This window comes from Alternaria metachromatica (assembly GCF_023757995.1).
Source record: "Alternaria metachromatica strain BMP 0045 chromosome Unknown scaffold_4, whole genome shotgun sequence".
Classification (NCBI taxonomy): Eukaryota; Fungi; Ascomycota; class Dothideomycetes; order Pleosporales; family Pleosporaceae; genus Alternaria; species Alternaria metachromatica.
In genome coordinates this window covers 34,716-53,495 of record NW_026055495.1, presented here as the reverse complement: position 1 = coordinate 53,495, position 18,780 = coordinate 34,716, and the positions used below count along the sequence as shown (strand labels likewise).

The window sequence follows — 18,780 nt, the reverse complement described above, 5'->3', positions numbered from 1 at the left end:
ATTCCAGCACCGATCTACATCTGCAGTGTTAAGCCTGCACGAAGATCATCCTCGATTTAGTGAGAATGTCTACAGCGAAACCATTCCAATTCCTAGATCTACCGAAGGATATCCGCTTGATAGTATATGAGCGCCTACCACGACAAATCAAGCACCATCATGTCATTGATGCTTCCCAGTCCGAAGACCGCTTCGTTCTCATCACACGGTGTTTTCCAGTCGCTATTCTCTCCACCTGCAAGTTCATCAACTCGGAAGCCACCAACATCGTTCGAAAGATCCAGAATGAGTTCATTTTGAGTCAATGTCCTCAGTTCATCGCTAATCGTCAGCTTTTCTTCCAAACCGGCTTCATGAGTGTGTTCAAGATCTTTCCGCATAGGTGCTTTGCCCAAGGTCCAGGGGAAGGAGACTTGTTGGCTGATAGCGTACGCCGCAGTCTTCAAGCGCTTGCCAGAGGCTGCTTCGACGAAGCGGGGGTCAAAACCGCCGCCGCAAGGTTCAACGCTCAGTCTTGTCGCCAGATAGCTTACCAAAATGACACATTAGGCCCTGATCAGAAGGCACACATTCGCTTCATGATTTTGGACGATGTGGGAAGCACAATGGGTTGGGATGACAAGCTCGAGAATTGCGCGATGATTTGTCGTTGGTTCAACGTTTTGTATCTTCCGGAAAGGATTTCCAGTGTCGTTTGTGACGGCTTTCTGCCAGCAGATTCGTACTCTTCTTCGGGATTTGCTCGGGGCGTCATCCCTACACTTGTAGATGTGAGATGTTGGCTGAAACCCAATGTTGACGTTAGGGAGCTTGCATTCGACGAAAGAGCCTGGCGAAGTGACTGGATGGAGTAGATGGTTGTTTGTAGCATCCAAAGAAGAGGTTGTAGCCATTTCTAGGCGCTCGCCGATAAGCACAAATGCACTGTGAGCCAGCTTGCCCTGGCCTGGCTGCGCAAGCAGGGCGACGATGTTATTCCCATACCAGGTAACGAAGCGCATCGAGTGTCTCGTGCAGAAATGGGCGAGCCTGAAAACAAAGCTGAGCGACGAGGACGAAAGGGAAATTTGCGCGTTTGCGAACGATGCGAAGGTGGAAGGGACGGCGCAGCCGGCTCAGTTCTCCGGCTATTTGTTTTACAATATGTTCGGACAGCAGATGAGCGAATATGACGTTCATGTAGCGCTTTGATCTTCCAGATAGCTATATAGTGTGACTTCTAATCTACGCCTACGTATATCTATCATCAACGGTGGGAATGGGCTGGTACTGGCACAATGATAGAAGAAAATGTGTTCTAGGGAGCGACGCGTATCGGCAAGATGAACACTTCAACAAATTGTTGTCTGCCGCATATGGGTAGATCAAATCTAGTTGGAAGATATATCAAGACGACCTCGGCGCATACATGATTATCTAGGACAAGTTTTATCATCACTGACCATATCACACCATCATAGCACCGTGCATGTCCTCACGAACAGCACTCATGCGCCTGCTACGCGCTTTGTCAGGTGTCTGCATACCGTCGGAGTACTGCTCTCCACTCAAACGATGACGATTGAAAAGCGGTGGGAGGAGAAAGTTTTGTAGTGAGCGAACGCGTACGTGCGTACCATCCGCGTGGTATGATGACGGTGCGCGAGACGAGGAAACTCGAATTGGCATTGCAGCCCCGAAAGGCGACGTTGGAATGAATGAGTAGCGGAAGGAGGGGTGTCGGAAGGTATTTGGCTCTGCTTCGTATAGTTTGTCGTCATCGCGGGCCGGTGTGGTATGATGCGTTGTAAAAGTCGCGCTTGTAGAAGGATGTTCAAGATTGTCCTTGTTCTCCCGTTTCCTGTTGATTGATTAGCGATTGTTTCCGTTAGTACTTGGAGATACTGACTTGCACTTCTCGCAAGGGCGTGACGTGGTCTTCATTCTGAACGGGTACATTTCCAGTGTAGCCATGACACCAATGCAGGTCAGTGCCATCATGATACCGGGATGGAGTCCGTAGAACCAAAATTCGAGCCAGGAATGCTTTTCGAAGGTCTTCATTGTGATAATATGTGAGAGCGTAGTTTGAAGCTCTAGATGTAATGCCAAAATGGGGCAATTGAAGTTGCCGCTATGATTGTAAAGCACTGAGCTGACATCGCGGCGAGCTTGTGGGTCACTTTAACTCCCGCGAGACTACAACCAACAGTTCGGCGACCTGTCCATCCCGCAAGGCTCTTGCCGGCCCACGCGACGGAGATTCATCACAATACGGGGCCTTTATGCGAGGCTGAGGCAGTGTTTCGTTGCTACTTTGGGACTGAGCTGGTGTCCCGGCGTCGCTGTATGCCGTGATAGGCTGGATATTATGGTGACTCGGTTCTTGATTCGTGGGTGATTAGGAATTGAATTGATCATCCTGATCCAACTGTCACAGTTGGCAAGGTTGGTGACGGGGTTCGAAGGCTTTGAAACACCACCAGAATCCGTTGTGGGGTGCTACACTTCGGACACTCCGATAACAGGCCGTTCGAGTTCGCCCGAGCAGTGAGTACCAGTTGATATCCGCGACGTAATGAGTTGTAGAAGTCTAAACTGTGATCTCAAGCTTGGCGAAAGAGAAAGGGTCGTGATGTCTCAGACGAAGGCTGTTGTCGAAAACCTCTTCCCATTTCCTGACACCCGTACAAAGCCTGCAAAGAGACTCTAGAACACAACGGACTCACCGAACAAAGCCACCAGAGCGCTACGATCTCGTTTGAGATTGAGTTGGGATGAAAGCAAAGCACGATGATCTGATCCGGACCTGTACTTGGTTCATTTTTGTCCGCGAATGATGACATCCCGAAGATATGTGATAATGTAGAGCACGCAGCCCTGATCTCAGACGCAGTGGTCATTCTCATGCGGTGGACGATGTGCCATCCAATGGCATTCCAAATTGCGTCGGGCGTAGGGCGTCCTGGGGGTGTTGAGTTGGGCTCAACAGGCATCCATGGATTCAGGTGTATCGCGGGCGGACCGCACCTTCGCTTGCATTCAGCAGCCGATATCGATGATTAGAAAACGTAGCACATGTGAACTGATGTTGTTAAGATTGTAGGCAGCCTCGAAAGTCATGAACAAATGTCATGAGCGATGACCCAAACGACGATGAAAGTATGCACCGCGCATTGGCCAGCCAATCAAACTCTGCTGCCCAAGACATGCCGTCTTCCGCGGTTTTGACATGTAACTTCGCTGCGTACGTACTTCGTAATCCAGGACGCGCTGCTAAAGAGTCGAGGCTGCCCCGTGTCGACGTGAAAGATTGTGATGTGACATCCAGAACCACAGGCGATCGATGTGGGTCAACGTGGGGCAGTTCCGTTCCGGGTTAGTACCAACACCTGCGGCGGTTGTACCCGTCCCTCCTGCATTCTTCATCTCCTTTCACACTGCACCATCGGCGCTGTCGATAATAATGCAACAACCATTTATCCCGTCACATTCGCAATTTCGCGCTTCGACTGTAATCGATGATCGCAATACCTGACTAATTGGAACTTGCTACTGCATCGCTCGATCACTTGGCGATGGTCCATTCGTGGTTACTTGTACGCGTTATGCGACTCGGTAAAACACCAGTCTTGTCGCGCATTGGAGACACATGTGTTTGTACGATTGAAAGTATTATAATTATGTACCCCATCTCGTATAATGGTCTATCCGCGCTGACCCGGAACTCCAGCCTTCGCAAATAGATAGACCGAGTCGCAAAGTACCGCTGTAGCGCTTACTGCGAACATGCTACACCCATCTTGTCTTCAAGCCACCAAGCACACTCAAGCTGCGCAAGCCGTACCAAGCTCAAAACACCCAAAGAAATACAGTCTGCACACATCTCCACCTATAATTTCGTGCAGTACGCGCTGTGAATCCTGTAGTCGAACGTGCCCAAATCTCCAAACACCGAGGCCTGGTCCTTGCTGCCACATTCCATCTTCTGGCCGTTGGCAGGACAGTCGTGACCACTAGTGGAAGTTAGTTCCCAACGTTCTTTCCAAGTAAAAGGAGACTGATGGGTATGACGTACGTGTAGAATTTGCAGTGGTAACCCTTCTCGACGGTGACGCTGCGGATCTTGCCATCGAAGTTGCCAAAGATGTTGTTCATATCGGTGCAGAAGTCGTTGGCGGGGATGGCAGTCGACCGGCCATTGAAGTTTTTGTCGGTGAAGATAGTGGCCCCGCGACCGTCCGCTGCAGCCTGTGAAATGTTAATATCATGGGCGGAAGGACGGTTTGACGTGGTAGTCTTCGTTACGTACGGTCGGTACAGCAGCGACAAGCGTGCTCAAGAGAGCTAAGACGGGGATGAAGAGCTGCATTTTGTGGGTTCTATCTGGTTGATGGTTCCTGGAAATCGAGAGATCGTCGAGACTAAGTAGAGGGTGGAAGTTGCGGGTTTATTTCGGCGGAGGCGTAGGTTCTTTAATATAGGGAGGGCGCGGGCAGAGAAGGAGCGAGGCGTGGTCATGACTGCTTATGACGCTAGCCTGTAGTTAGATGAACAGCATTCTTTGTCCCTAATGAGTGAAGCGACTGTGGCCCAAGCTTCCATAACGAGCGAAGGGTGCATTTGTCTATGCTTGTATCGTGAAAGCTAACGGTATTCTGGTGGTAGGCGCTGGGGCTAGTTGTTTCTATTGCGGCGCAGGTGTTCCCGCAGTTCGGTAGGATAGCCGCATCAGGGAGTTTGTAAGATCCCTCGTCCAACTCGCACTAGATGAGGCGCGGACGTGCCCAACACAGGCAGAATGGCGCCATGGCATGTGCAAAGACTGGTGGATCCAGAATATTGGAGGACTGGTACCCAGCATACCATGAGCATAGATTTCTTGTCAACAACTTCCTTTTGGCGTTGACGGCTTTTGCGAGTCCTCACTGAAGCGAAATTGCACCTCTGAACACATCTTTCACGTAAGTTCCACGTCCATCCATTCTCTTGTGCTGCTACACGATCTACTCGATGTAAAGGCTCTCCTTTCTGCCTTTACAGCTTGGATGTATTGCCACAAACTCCATGAGTTCAGGTTGTTTCCACACAATGAACCCAGTCTTCTTCTCGTGAGTAAAACAGCTCCCGGCCGTGATACCAAGCCTCTTATAATGATCACCAATAGCCTGAAAGGCCACAAAAGTGGGAGGGTTGGTACAATCCCACAAGTCCTTTGGACCCGGATACATCCAACTAGTTTCTACCGCGACCAATTTCAACTTGTTGACAAGGTCCGATTCTACCAACTGGGTATCAAGTGACAATGCGATAGCAACTCCGACAGCGTTGTCGTCTCCATGCCGAAAGACGACGAACGGCGTACTATGCTCGCGGCTGATTACCAATGATGCTGTGTAGAACCGACCCGTGAGACGTAAAGTAGGACCATAGCCTGTGGGCAGCATGTCAAATCGACTCTCACTCCCCGAATCGTGAGAGATCCAAGTTCCGTCGACTGCACGGGTTTCCGCAACATAGGTCGCTTCCATGGATTCTGCACTGGTGATCTCCTTTTCACCAGTTGTTGCTACCCACGACCAGCTGGGAAAGCCGTGTCTTCTCTTTCCAGGACCGCTGCAACTCCATCTCAATGAAAGTACGGATTGCGCATTATCGTCGCTGAACTCGACTGGCATACCCCAATAGTGACACCGAACATGCTTGTCCAATATTCCAGCGCAGGCGTTGACAATGTCGCTTTCAAAGGATAAATTCCTAGTCGAAAAGCTGCTCAAGATCATCATGACATCTTTCATGGGAGACATGTCTTGGCGTTGCTCGTAATCGTGAAGTGGCGGGAACCGTGCGTCCCCGAGTCCAAGGAAAAAGCTTTTGCAGTGCAAAGAGGGCCGCTGCACAGATTCTTGCCAGGACGCTTGACCGCATACGTAGAAGACTTCGTTTTCGGTGAAGACAAGTCTTCGTGGTGCCAAGTAGCCCTCCTGGAGAGTCCAGCCTCTAGATGCCCATATGCTGCTGTCCAGATCGCGTTGAGCATCAGGTTGCTCGATCAGCTCCAAGCTGCCATCTACTACAACTCTTCGCTGCGGTCTTCGAGATTTCCGACCAACTCCCGGTAGTCCATGAATGGAGGAATTGCCGGCTGCTGCAATGATGACGAGCTGTGATTCAGAATAGATGCGGCCCATGAGCGCTATCTGAGCCTGCTTGTGGTCTACATCCAGCTGGTTGATGCACTGCGCTCGGTTGTTAGTCATGCCCACATGCTGCAATCATGTCGCGGCTACAACGTACATACTGATCGACCCATAGATATCGATAGCCCAGTTCCAGAGTGACTGTGATAGCATCGCATATCGTCGCCGGAAAGTTGGTTTGTTGTTCTTTGGAAGCTGGAGTACTACCCCATACATAAGATAGGGCTAGATACTCGAAGGAAGTATCCCACACTGCAGGAACGACCTTCCCGGTATCGCAGTCGATGACTCTGAGTCCAGGAATAGGCGATGGAGAAGAAGGTTGACAGCTTGACGCATGGTTAAGCTTGCAGTAACTTAGCCACTGCCGAAGGATGCTGTAGTCGATGCCACCAGGATCAAGGTTGCGCACAACGTAGTTCTTCGAACCACCGCGTGTGTCCTGTAATATGTAGGACGGAAAATGCGTGTAGACAGAGCTTTCCGAATCGACCAACCAGATACTTGGAGTGTGCTGCGTCATATCACTACGATTGTCAGGGGTCCATCTCCCGTCTTCGCCCAAGTAAAGGTAGTCGCGGCAGATGCAACGCGCATGGACGGTTCTGCTAGGATTCTCGTTGAAGTTTTGATCTGAGCCCAGGAGCCGGCATAGTGGACAAGACGACACAGAAAGCTCCAGGCTCGACTCTGGAACGCCAACCATCTCACCGTTACCACTGTGACAATACTCGACACTTTCATAGAAAAGAAGATTCGACCAATTTATGCCAGCACAACGTTGACACAAGTCGCCCTGCGGACACGTATCCATGTAGTCAGCATATGTACGTTGGACTCTTGCCCGCTTGTCCTCCTCTTCGGCCTCTTCATCCAGTCTTATCTTGGCGAGGGCATCGGATACCGTGGATGAAGCCCGATCATCTTCGGAGTCCTCCATCTTGAAGTTGTTCGTCGAGACCTCAGAATAGTGTCTCTAATAGATAGTATAGTGGAATCGAACGGAGAATGCGATGGAGGCTTGTGACCTGATCTTCGGTGGAAGAGCGTAAGTGATAGCTTCAGTCAGGTTTGTGAATTAGGCTGCCACGTTGCTGACAAAATGACGTGTGTAGTGTCATGCACGCTAATCTGGTAAGACGCATACTAGACAGCTGCAAAGGCGTCTGGGTTTTAGACAGCGCGTAATCATCCTGAGCCAGCGATTCAAAAAAGAGATGTTGGTTGGTCATACTATGCAGCACAGTTTGCGCAATCTTTCATTATCATGTGTGACAACAGCTGGCATTACGTACCCAGAAACGCCGTAATGACAGAGGTATCTTGGAAACAAGTCGTACCCAAACACCTAGCCTTAGAATACACAACCCATTTTCTTAGATGCCGTCTCTTGCTGTAAGCTATAGGCTTGCGCTCATGTCTACATCTGCGTGCAGCACTAAGAGCAAGCGCTGATGCTCGTAGCTTACATCGTCCGCCAGAAGTAGTTTGTGTAGAAGTGCCGCGAGAACTTCGGATCAATGTTGACAACATGCACATCTCCCTTTGTCGCATTGCGCACGACAGCCTTGTTATACTCGCCGGTAGTGGGGTCGGCTTCGACGTCGATGCCGAGGGTGCGGTAGAGTTTGAGCTTCAATCTGGAATCTAAGTCAGCATCTACATCCATTTGAGCACCGAAGGGTACAACTTACACTGTCGCATCCTCACCTGCCCTAGGTTCAACACCACCTTCAACACCCTCCTCTTCCAATTCCCCAGCTACACCCCCTAATCTCGCGAGATCGCTCTGCAGCCTCTCGCCCTCAATCTCCAGATCACTCGCCTGCTTTGCGATCTTGAACTTCTCCGTGTCTAGCCGTAATATCTCGGCTGCGTGGTTTGTGGGGTTGTGCTGACTGAGGGTGTGGTTGTGGTTTGCGGACAGGGTTTGGTGTGTCCGGTTCAGCGCGCTGAGGGAAGATTGGATGGAGCGTAGGTGCTGGGTGCGGAATTCGCTGAGGGTGCTGAGAGACTCGTTTATGCGGTGGAGGGAGGTTTTGTCGTTGGCAATTTTGAAGTGCGATGTGCATTGCGCGATGAGCTGGGTATTGTTAGGGAGATTCGTGTGTGTTTGGAGAGGGTGCGTACGGCAGCGGGGTCTTCGTCGAGAAGCATGGTGGGATTTGTGTGTCGCGTGAAGCTTGTGTGTATGGTACGATTGTTTGGAGTGCTATGCAATGTTTGCGCAATCTTTCGTCTGGTATCTGGTGATGTCTATCGCGACAAGGCCATGGTGTTGATGTTCTTGTTTGGATGGCCCGTGCCAAGTCGCGTGCATGGCAACCGCGACCAAGTGGCGGAAGGCGCAGGCGTAGCGTGGCGCATGGCCGGCAGCCACGAGGCGGCGGCGTACGTCACGGTAAAAGATCGCCTGCTCGGCCTGCAGCTGGAGCTTTCACGAGACAGCCCGTAGTTTGACGCTTACCACTTGCACTAACCCATCCTCACGATACCAACTTCCGCCTCCCCCAGAGACGACTTCTCAGACCTCTCTAATTTTCTTGCGCAACACAAATAGCCGCCATGCCGCCGTCATTACCATGTGAGTGGGATAACGACTTCTGGGCCGACGAACGCTCATTCCCCTTAGATGCCGCCGATGTCGAGTCGCCGCTCAAGCCAGAGGAGCTGCAGGTTTTGCGCGCGCAGTACGAGAAGGAGGGCGAATACGTTGGTCTGCAGACGAAGTTCAACTACGCATGGGTACGACTTCCCCGCGTCTCGTCACATTTGCACATGCGCACGGCACCACCCGCAACAAGCAAGCTCATGGTATTCTAGGGTCTGATTAAATCCACCTCCCGTCCCGACCAACAGGAAGGAGTGCGCCTCCTCTCAGAGATCTTCCGCAACTCGCGCGAGCGCCGGCGCGAATGCCTCTACTACCTCGCCCTCGGCAACTACAAGCTCGGCAACTATGCTGAAGCCCGACGGTACAACGAACTGCTGCTGGAGTTGGAGCCCGCGAACCTCCAGGCCGGAAGCTTGAAGGGTCTCATCGACGAAAAGGTGGCAAAGGAGGGGCTTGTGGGCGCCGCTATTGTGGGAGGAATCGTGGTCGCGGCGGGCGTGGTGGGGAGCCTCTTGCTGAGGGGTGGCCCTCGAAGATCGTGAACAGGTGCCGTCGTCGCGAATCTATGACATGCGCAGCGTCGTTTGGATCACAGGTCAAGCCAGGCCCGCAGTCATGTTGATGAGTACATGCATAGGCGTTTGTGGTTTCTATACCTTTGGCAGGGATCGTATGGTTAATAGCAATTTTTGATATCTGTAGTATACACAAAGCTCTCCTACCAAGCAAGCGATAGCACTGACCACCTTATCGCGCGACGTACTGTTGGATTGCTGCGGGCGACAGTCTTTGGCTGATGGAAGGCCTCAGAACTAGATGGAACACGGAAGAAGCGGGCAGAGACAACTGGTCGGACAAACGTAGAGTCAGAGCAAGACAATCAACCGTTGCCGCGTTCAAGAAGACGCGCAAGCGACTTTGCCCCCGTCTCCATTTCACATCTGCCCTCATAACTTCTTGACCCACGAAGCAAAGTGCTAGGTTAGCTTCGCCCAACTCGAGATACCGCGGGACAAATCGCTAGACCCCACCACCCCTGCACACCGAACAACGTCATTCCGGTGTCTGACAGCTTTCGCGCGAAACAACCTTGGAACTATCACCTTACGGGTAGCCTCGCCTTAGATCTCCCTCTACGCCAAACTTCCCTGAATCCTCTCCGCAATCCACTGCAATCACCCCTACCTGTCTGCTGTCGCAGCTCGCCACCATCACCTGTACTGGCAACGGCGCGTGATAGGCCCTTGACTTGAATTGATCCTCTTCCGCGCCTGCTCCCGACACAAGGCCGTAAGTCGGCGTCCGTTGCTCGAACGTTACTTCCATGCTGACATACCTTACCCAGTCTCCTTGAACCTCGCCCTACTACCCTACGTCTTATCACACGTCTCACACCTGCGACCATGGACCAGTCGACCAGCCAGGATGCGCAGTCAGGAAACCCGCGGCCCGGGCATCGCGACATGATGTTTTGCCACGAGTGCGCCGACGAGTGGTATCGAGACGAACATGGCCTCTCGTGTCCAGAATGCGGCTCAGACTTCACCGAGATCGTGAGTTTAGCCGCCAGATCCAGCCTTCAGCCCGTCAAGCACGACGCGAAGTGCATATGCACCGAATTCCGCTGACACCGAATAGATCGAAGACAACAATGACCCAAGAGATGCTGCCCCCGGGATGTTTAGCCATGACGGCGACGACTCCGACTCCCTCCCTGATCTCGAGCATGCCCCACCACAATTAAACCCTCACCACAACCCATGGCAGACCGACGACCCGGAGGAGGGCGACATTAGCAATGTCAGATTCACAGAAACGGGTCCGGGAAGGTACAACCTGCAGGCTACGGTTACACGATCCGTATCGCCCCAGGGGGGCATGGCGGTGCCTGGGTCAATAGGAGGATTCATGGCCATGTTGAACGGGCTCACCGGGGCAGCAATGCGACCACAGGGGCAACAACCGGGTCAGCAACCGGGTCAAGGGGAGGGACTGTTCTCTGGCGCTGGACCAGGCACAGGCCCAAACCAGTCTGCTTTCCAAGAAGCTCAAACCCAGGGTCACGAAGGAGGACCTCAGATCCGCGGAGGAAGCTTCACATACCACGGTGGCGCTCGACTGTTCCCCGGCAATGGAAACCACCCAGGCCAGGCCGAGCCCGTGGATGAGATCACCAAGTAAGCAGGAGCGAACCATCATATTTGGAAGCCGCTAACAAGCCAAACAGTGTCATGACTGGCCTCATGGCTGCCTTTGGGGCACCACCTCCTCGCGTCCACGCCCACAACCACCCACTCGGCGGCGCTGAGGGTACTTTCCGCGGCGAACACAACCATGGCGCTGGCGAGCAGTTCGCGGGTCACCCTATCCTACAACTATTCTCCTCTATGGGTATGATGGGCGGCCACGCTGGCAACATGGGAGATTTTGTCTATTCTCAAGAAGGCCTAGACCGCATCGTCTCCCAACTCATGGAGCAAACCTCGACGAGCAACGCGCCCGGTCCGGCAACACAAGCCGACATCGATAAACTCCCGCGTACCCACATCACTGAAGAGATGCTAGGCGACGAACACAAGGCCGAATGCAGTATATGCATGGACGAGGTCAACATCGGCGAGCAGGTGACGCTACTGCCATGCAAGCACTGGTTCCACCACCCATGTGTCTCCGCGTGGCTGCTCGAGCACGACACCTGTCCACATTGTCGAAAGGGTATTACCAAGGGTGACGAGGGCCAGGCGAACAACCCTGCGTCTGCAGACTCACAGACGGATCGTACGTCCCAGATGCCGGGTTCCTTCACTCCTTCCGGCTCGGGCACGTTCAATGATCCCTACGTCGTTCCCGCAGGATCCCCACCCCCACCGTCCAACGGTCAAGGCAGCTCGTCTGATAACGCAAATGCAGGCTCGGGCAACGGTGGCATCAGTGACCGGATACGCAGGGGTCTGTTTGGATCTCCGCAATAGGGATAAAACCCTCTTGTCGGTAATATCAAGCTAATCTTCATGTATATGCCAGGGCGGGACCGGTTCAGGAGGAGTAGAGAGGTACTGCGCGAGGCAAGACAGGTCCGCCGTGAACTTCGCTCCGGTTCTGAGTCGACCGAGCTTTTATCACCGGAGATTATCCTCAGTGGCAGACCCAATACTGAAGGGGCCCGCCGTGTATCTTCCTTTCTCAGTCCACGGGCTCGGACGCAGCGGTCAACCTCTGGAGGTGGCCCTGAGAATCCAAGCGAGTCCACTCCACAGACCACGTCTCCAGATGGCATTGCGCAACCGAGCGGGCCTTCGACGCGACGACACATACGGCGATCTGCTCGTTCAAGCACAAGGCGTCAACGGTCCGCTTGAGTCTTGCGTTGGCGTCGGTACATGGGTTTAGTGGTGGGCGTTGATGTGCTTCCTTCCCCACGCGTTTGCTCAGTGGATGCTGCATGTACATAGTTTTTCTCATCCTCCTTAGATATCAGTATGCATAGTTATGGCGTTAACGATTGGGGTATACATCCACGGATGGGAGTTTTCATAGTTCGCGAGCGCCAATACCATTGCTATCATGAGTTACCTGAGCCTAGAGAATCCGAGAACATTCAGTATTGTTGTCCCTCACAGATCGCCCTTGACTGCAATTGCCGTTGCCACTTTACGATCACATGTCAAATCAAAGAACCTCCCAACCGGCGGTGTCGCCTCGACAACGCAGCCAGAAGACTTTTTCTGCCGTGATTTACGTCCTCACGCGCCACGATACGACGTTGATGCGAAGAGGCGGTGGAGCTTCAGGCGCGAGTGCTGACCTGGCTAGCGCGCCGCCTTGTCAACGGGTGGGGTGCGGTTATGCAGGGCCAGTCCGTGAAATGACTAGGTTCTGGGGTGCAGTGGTTTTGCGGTGAAGAGACTGCACGACGCAAGGTGATATGAAGGTCACCAAGCTAAGAGGGGAGGAGGTTGGGGAAACTACGATCACAGCCACTTTCGGGCTTTGAAGATGGCCTTCGGCGAGGTAGCCGGAGTTTGAGGATGGCAACGTGACGGTCCGAGAGAGGATTGGCGAGGCGAATGGACTGACTGGGCATGGCAAGAAATAATTCAGCGGACCCGATCGAACAACGCATCAACGCTTCGACCGCCCATCACGGAAAGGCCCTGCATGACAATTGCGCGCGCGTCCAGAGTGTCCTTGTCTCAGCAGAGTCGAGGCGACCAGTCGGCACGATACTTTGCCCCAACTCTGAGACGAAACGTTTTTGCAAAAGGAAAGACCGTGTTCCTGCAAGCCATTGGGGTTCGCATAACATCAGATCATGCCGAGTCACACGTCGACGCGCCCGTGACCGTGCGCGGAGCCCTACGCTGGAGCCCACGATCTCCGACGATGATGTGCTGGCTAAGGCTTATCGATTGCTCGCCCAACTTCCTGTAATCGAATGCCGAAGCTATGTACGTCGTGATCGTGATACTACGTGCATGGCTGTGATTGGCACGAGGAGACGCGCTCCGGTGGGGGGGACACGTCGTGTGTTGAGGGCGTGGGCGGGTACAAAACCTCGAGGGCCTCATCAAACTGGTCGTCGACGTGCCAAAAGCAAGGACGTCGTCCTCAGCGACGTCGCATGGCTGGGTAGTCAGCACACGGGTTGTCGTCGAGGAAGCCCTGGCAGACCCTAGTCGAGGCGGTAAGAAGCAAAGTGGAGCCGCTTGGGAGCTTTGACAGCGCCGGCCTCGACGTCCATCTGCGTTGTGCTTGCATTAATGCCTGTCCAGCCTCGCCCATGCCAATTGTGCTACCGTGTCGCAGCGTTACATGACTGGCTCGTGCCTCCCCTCGAAGATGTATATACCTCGTAGCGGACGTCTAGCGCCCGACAATCCACCAGGCTTGCATGCAGGATCCAACGTGTTGTTGTGCTTGTACATAAGTAAAGCTCCATTTCGTTACCGTGCGGTGAGGAGACTTGACGGCCCGCCCAGATTCAGAAAGGGCAACAAAATTTTCAGCATACTTGATTGGACTGGCTCGCGCGGGAAACAGTGGCGCTTTCAACAGAGGGAACTGATAGCAGTAGAGCGTGAATCATGCCGAGCTGGGGCAGGAAAGAAAGCTATGAGTGAGTGCTACCCGTCACCTTCCCCTCTGCCTCCCCCTCCACCCCTCACCACTGCTCCCTCTGTCTGAGGACATTACGATACACGCCTCTTTTCTTCTTGTTGCTTTTGGTAAGAGGCTCTCGCCCACGATAGCTCGCTGTCGTGTGGTATACCCTAACATATTTTTTTTCTTACACCACTGTTGGCCCGACCTATCTGCCATACATTGAATGCTTTGCGGCCATTGTCGTCCACCTACAAAGTCACCAGAGACCCCACTAACGCCGCCTCGCAGGGCCTCTTCGAGAGAGCAGAAGCAGATCCTCGCTGATATCAACACGGGATCTCAGAAATTCAGTAGACGGCTACTACCACCACGAACGATAAGCAATAAGCGAAACGGGACGATCGACCCTCTACCTGCTCCCATTACTGGCGAAGCAAGCCAGCAAGAAGAGCGTCGAGGCCGGAAATCGACGAGCTCCCTGCGACCGGGACTCCCCAAGCGAACCAGCAGTATGAAGAGAGCGTACAACTATTTCTTCGGCGGACCTGCACCGGTACCGGCCACGGCCGAGCCAGCGACGCCCGCCGTGACAACCGACGCGACGCCGCCGAGCAAGGTCGAGTCGAGCACGCAGGACAATGGCGTCGACACGCCGCCCGAGACACCACGTGAGGCGCCCACACGGTTAAGTGAAGACGAAGCAGGTACGTGACGCTCACCGCGCACCGCTCCCACCCCCACCTGCCCAATCCATAACAATGCCAGCAGCATTCCCCCACTATCCGCTCTCGCTGCACTCGCGGGCGTCTCCCCTACACCAGAATGTCCCCGCTCATCACATACTAACGCACCATGCCCCAACAGCAGACTCGCCCTCGCCTCCCTCACCACAGGCGTCCGACAGCCTCGAGACGCAGATCGAGAAGCTGAAGCGGAAGCTCAAGCACGCCGAAGCCGACCTCGACGAAGCCCAGCGTGTCGCCGCCACACAAGATGAGCACGTGCGCACGCTCGAGGACGACCACGAGGAGCGCAAGAAGGAGTTCGAGGCCCGCGAGCAGTCGCTGCAGCAGGACAAGAAGGACCTCGAGGAGCACATGGTCAGCGTCGTCGTCCAGCAGGTGCGCGAGGCCAAGGCCAAGGAGAGGAACACCGTCCGCGACGAGTGCGAGGCCGAGTTCAACGCAAAGATCGCCGACGTCAACAAGGAGGCCGAGGAGCTCCGTGCCACCGTCGCCGACCTCGAGAAGCAGATTGCCTCGTACAAGGAGGAGGTCGAGCAGCTCAAGGCCAAGCTCGACAGCGACAAGTCCGCCGGCACCGAGTCGGTCGACAGGTCTGAGGTCGAGGCCAAGGAGACTGAGCTCGCCAGCGCCAAGTCGCAGTTGGAGGAGCTCACCGCTGAGAAGAGCAAGACTGAGAAGGACCTCGCCGACGCTCTTGCCACGATTGAGGACCTCAAGGCCCAAACTGTCGCCAAGGACGAACTTGACACTCTCGCCGCTGACCGCGATGCGCAAAAGACCAAGGTTGAAGAGCTTGCCGCCGAGGTCGCCGTTCTGAGAACACAGATCGACGAATTGGAGGGCCTGAAGGCGAAGCACGCTGAGCTCGAGGCCGCCCACAGCAAGCTCTCCGATGAGCTCGCCGCCCGCGGTACCCAGGACGCTGACGCTGACAAGGCGTCGAAAGAGGAGGCTGATGGCCTTCGCAGCACCATTGCCGAGCTCCAGGCTTCCCTCAAGGAGGCCAAGGACACTCTCGACCAGAAGGCTGCTGAGCTCGACTCCAAGACCAAGGAGCACGCTGATGCCGCCGACCAAGTCACTTCGCTCACCGAGTCCTCCAAGGGCGAGGTCGAGAGCCTGAAGACTGAGATCGCCGAACTCCAGGAGAAGCTGAAGACCGCCGACATGTCCAAGGGCGATGCTGACGAGCTCGCTCAGAAGGTATCCTCCCTCGAGAAGTCGTTGAAGGAGGCACAAGATGAGCTTGCGGCCAAGACATCTGAGCTCGAAGCTTCTTCATCCTCCCTCGCATCCGAGAAGGACGCCGCCGTCAAGGCTGCCGAAGAGGCCAAGAGCGAAGTCGACGCTCTCACCACGAAAATCTCCGAACTCGAAGCTTCCCTCAAGGAGTCGCAAGACAGCCTCTCCGCCAAGGACGCTGAGCTCGAGACCGCCAAGGGTGACGCATCCAAGGCTGTTGGCTCCGCAAAGGACGAGGTTGCCAGCCTCCAGAGCACCGTCAGCAAGCTTGAGGCTGAGATAGAATCCGCCAAGGGCTCCTCCGACGAGCAGACTACCGCTGCGAAGAAGGAGGCCGCCGAGGCTCGCGAGGCTGTTACCAAGCTCGAGGAGGAGCTGAAGGCCGCCAAGGACGAGTCTAGCAAGGCTTCCGAGGCTTCTAACTCCAAGGTCACCGAACTCGAGACCTCGCTCAAGGAGGCCCAGGACAGCCTTGCCGCTAAGGAGTCTGAGCTTACCGCCGCGAAGGAGGAGGTTACCAAGGCCGTTGAGTCATCCAAGGGTGATGCTGAGGGTCTTCACAAGACTATCGCTAACCTTGAGGCGTCGCTTAAGGAGGCCAAGGACAGCCTATCGTCGAAGGAGTCTGAACTTGAGGCTGCCAAAGGTGAGACCACCAAGGCTACTGAAGAGTCCAGCTCGAAGATCTCCGAGTTGGAGACTAGCTTGAAGCAAGCTCAGGATGACCTCACTGCCCACAAGGCCGAGTTGGAGACCGCGAAGAGCGAAGGTGGCAAGGCTGCCGAGCTCGAAGCTTCTCTCAAGGAGGCAAAGGACGCCCTTGCATCCAAGGAGTCTGAGTTGGAGGCCGCCAAGTCAGAAGCCAGCACTGCTACCGAGTCGTCCAGCTCCAAGATTGCAAAGCTCGAGGCGTCCCTCAAGGCTGCTCAGGAGAGCCTGACCGCGAAGGAGTCGGAGCTCGAGGCCAAGTCTGCCGACGCCAGCAAGGTCTCTGAGCTTGAGGAGCAACTCGCCTCTGCTAAGTCTGAGCTCGAGGCCGCCACCAAGGAATCTCAATCAACCAAGGAAGAGGCCGATGGCCTCCGCAGCAAGATCACAGACCTCGAGACCTCCGCCAAGGGTGGTGCCGATGAGTCTGCTGCCAAGATTGCAGAGCTTGAGGCATCTCTCAAGGAGACTACGAGCAAGCTCGAGGCAAAGGAAGCTGAACACTCCGAGTCACTGAAGGCTGCTCAGTCATCAAGCGAAGACAAGGTTGCCGCTCTCGAGAAGGAGCTTGCTGACGCGAAGGCTGAGGCTAGCAAGGTTGCCGACCTCGAGGCATCTCTCAAGGACGTCACCAGCAAGCTTGAGGCCAAGGAGGCTGCTGCATCATCTGGAGATGAGAAGGTCGCCTCTTTGGAGAAGGACCTCGCCACCGCTCAGGAATCACTTGAGGAGACCAAGAAGGCCAAGGACACTGTCGAGGAGGAGCTCAAGGCATCCAAGCAGGCTGAGGCCGAGGCGAAGGAGGGTGCTTCCAAGGCGTCTTCCGTCGAGTCTGAACTCGCTGACCTCAAGGCCTCGGCTGAGAAGTCGACTGCCGAGAAGAGCGAGCTTGAGGAGAAGATCAAGGCCAACGACGCTAAGATCGCTGAGCTCGAGTCTACCGTCGAGGCCGCCAAGGCTAAGGAGTCTGAACTCACCGCCCTCCAGGCTAAGCTCGACGAAGCCACCGCTGCCTCCGAGACCGCGACCAAGGACCTCGAGACCTCCAAGACCGAAGCTGCTGACGCTAAGAAGTCCCTCGAGTCCCTCCAGGCTACCCTGAAGGAGCAAGAGGAGAAGACCAGCGCCCTGACATCCGACGCCGAAGCCGCCAAGAAGGAGCGTGATGACATCAAGACGGAACTCGCCAGCGCTAAGGAGCAACTCGAGAAGGCTCAGGCTGAGCAAGAGGAACTCAAGAAGGCCAACGCCGAGATCTCTTCCAAGGCCGAATCCAAGGAAACCGCCGCCCCCGCCGTCGAGCCCGCCCCTGAGCAAGTCGCCACCGAGCCCGTTGCCGAGCCCGTCGCCGAAGCCAAGGTAGAGCCCGAAGCCGTTGCTGACGTTCCTGCCGTCGACGGTGCCGCCGAGACTGAAGCTACCAAGGAGGCTGAAGAGCCAAGCACACCTACCACACCTACTACCCCTGGCAACCAAGCCGAAGAGGAAGACGGTGAGGCGAACGGCGACGCCACACCCAGCTCGGGGAAGAACAAGAAGAAGAACAAGAAGAAGGGTAAGAAATAAGCGTGAAGATGACGACGCTTGTTTAATGATACCTTTTTCTTAGTACGAGTATGAGTATGAGACGATGAAAAGAAGGAAGTGGAAGTGGAAGATGGATGGGAAGTTGCATTATACCCTTGCTGCACTGGCACCCTCCCTTTTTGAAGATGGTGGGGTGGCTGTGGGAGGATTTTAGATTGTTTTGTTTTGTTTTGTTTTGCTTGCCGTCGTTTCTTTGTATTGCGGTTGCGACCCCGATCTCTCTCCTCCTCAGTAATGACCGCCTTTACGCCCCTCGCATGAGTATGAGATGGATGAATGGATGGATGGATGATAGGGATGATAAGGAACATGAGTCATGTAGATAATGAAAAGACACCTTTTTGCGCTTTATATACTTCTATACATTTCTCAACTTGGTTGATGTGATATGCTCACATGTGTCGCAGGTGTCGAAATCGTGCCACGACATTCGCTGCGTATACTCTTCTTTCTCCGAGCTTCCGGCACCGTTCGCCTTGTCCAACATCGTAAGTATATCCGTCCACATACCCCTCAGAATTCGACGGACTTCAGGCCGAATATACGTATCGTGGCACGGGGACGGTAGATGTGAAGAACTATTTGTACTGCGCCTATGGCA

General features: G+C 54.4%; 5 protein-coding genes across 5 annotated transcripts; 3 read left to right on the top strand and 2 right to left on the bottom strand.

Moving 5' to 3' along the window:
* Positions 1 to 3,871: 3,871 nt before the first annotated feature.
* On the bottom strand, positions 3,872 to 4,351 carry J4E83_002390 (uncharacterized protein; the record flags this gene model as incomplete). Its single annotated transcript, XM_049329338.1, has 3 exons — positions 3,872 to 3,995; positions 4,058 to 4,230; positions 4,292 to 4,351. The coding sequence occupies 3 exons, from the start codon at positions 4,349 to 4,351 to the stop codon at positions 3,872 to 3,874; spliced, it is 357 nt and encodes a 118-aa protein (XP_049191017.1).
* A 3,293-nt stretch (positions 4,352 to 7,644) lies between these two features.
* J4E83_002389 (uncharacterized protein) lies at positions 7,645 to 8,336 on the bottom strand (the record flags this gene model as incomplete). The annotated part of the gene is made up of 3 exons (XM_049329337.1): positions 7,645 to 7,819; positions 7,874 to 8,262; positions 8,310 to 8,336. The coding sequence occupies 3 exons, from the start codon at positions 8,334 to 8,336 to the stop codon at positions 7,645 to 7,647; spliced, it is 591 nt and encodes a 196-aa protein (XP_049191016.1).
* Positions 8,337 to 8,744: 408 nt separating this feature from the next.
* Positions 8,745 to 9,335, top strand: FIS1 (mitochondrial membrane protein; the record flags this gene model as incomplete). Its single annotated transcript, XM_049329336.1, has 2 exons — positions 8,745 to 8,924; positions 9,003 to 9,335. 2 exons carry the CDS (start codon positions 8,745 to 8,747, stop codon positions 9,333 to 9,335), a joined length of 513 nt encoding a protein of 170 aa, XP_049191015.1.
* An 861-nt stretch (positions 9,336 to 10,196) lies between these two features.
* Positions 10,197 to 11,765, top strand: J4E83_002387 (uncharacterized protein; the record flags this gene model as incomplete). Its single annotated transcript, XM_049329335.1, has 3 exons — positions 10,197 to 10,346; positions 10,432 to 10,970; positions 11,021 to 11,765. 3 exons carry the CDS (start codon positions 10,197 to 10,199, stop codon positions 11,763 to 11,765), a joined length of 1,434 nt encoding a protein of 477 aa, XP_049191014.1.
* Positions 11,766 to 14,407: 2,642 nt separating this feature from the next.
* J4E83_002386 (uncharacterized protein) lies at positions 14,408 to 18,158 on the top strand (the record flags this gene model as incomplete). The annotated part of the gene is made up of 2 exons (XM_049329334.1): positions 14,408 to 14,600; positions 14,761 to 18,158. The coding sequence occupies 2 exons, from the start codon at positions 14,408 to 14,410 to the stop codon at positions 18,156 to 18,158; spliced, it is 3,591 nt and encodes a 1,196-aa protein (XP_049191013.1).
* Positions 18,159 to 18,780: the final 622 nt, after the last annotated feature.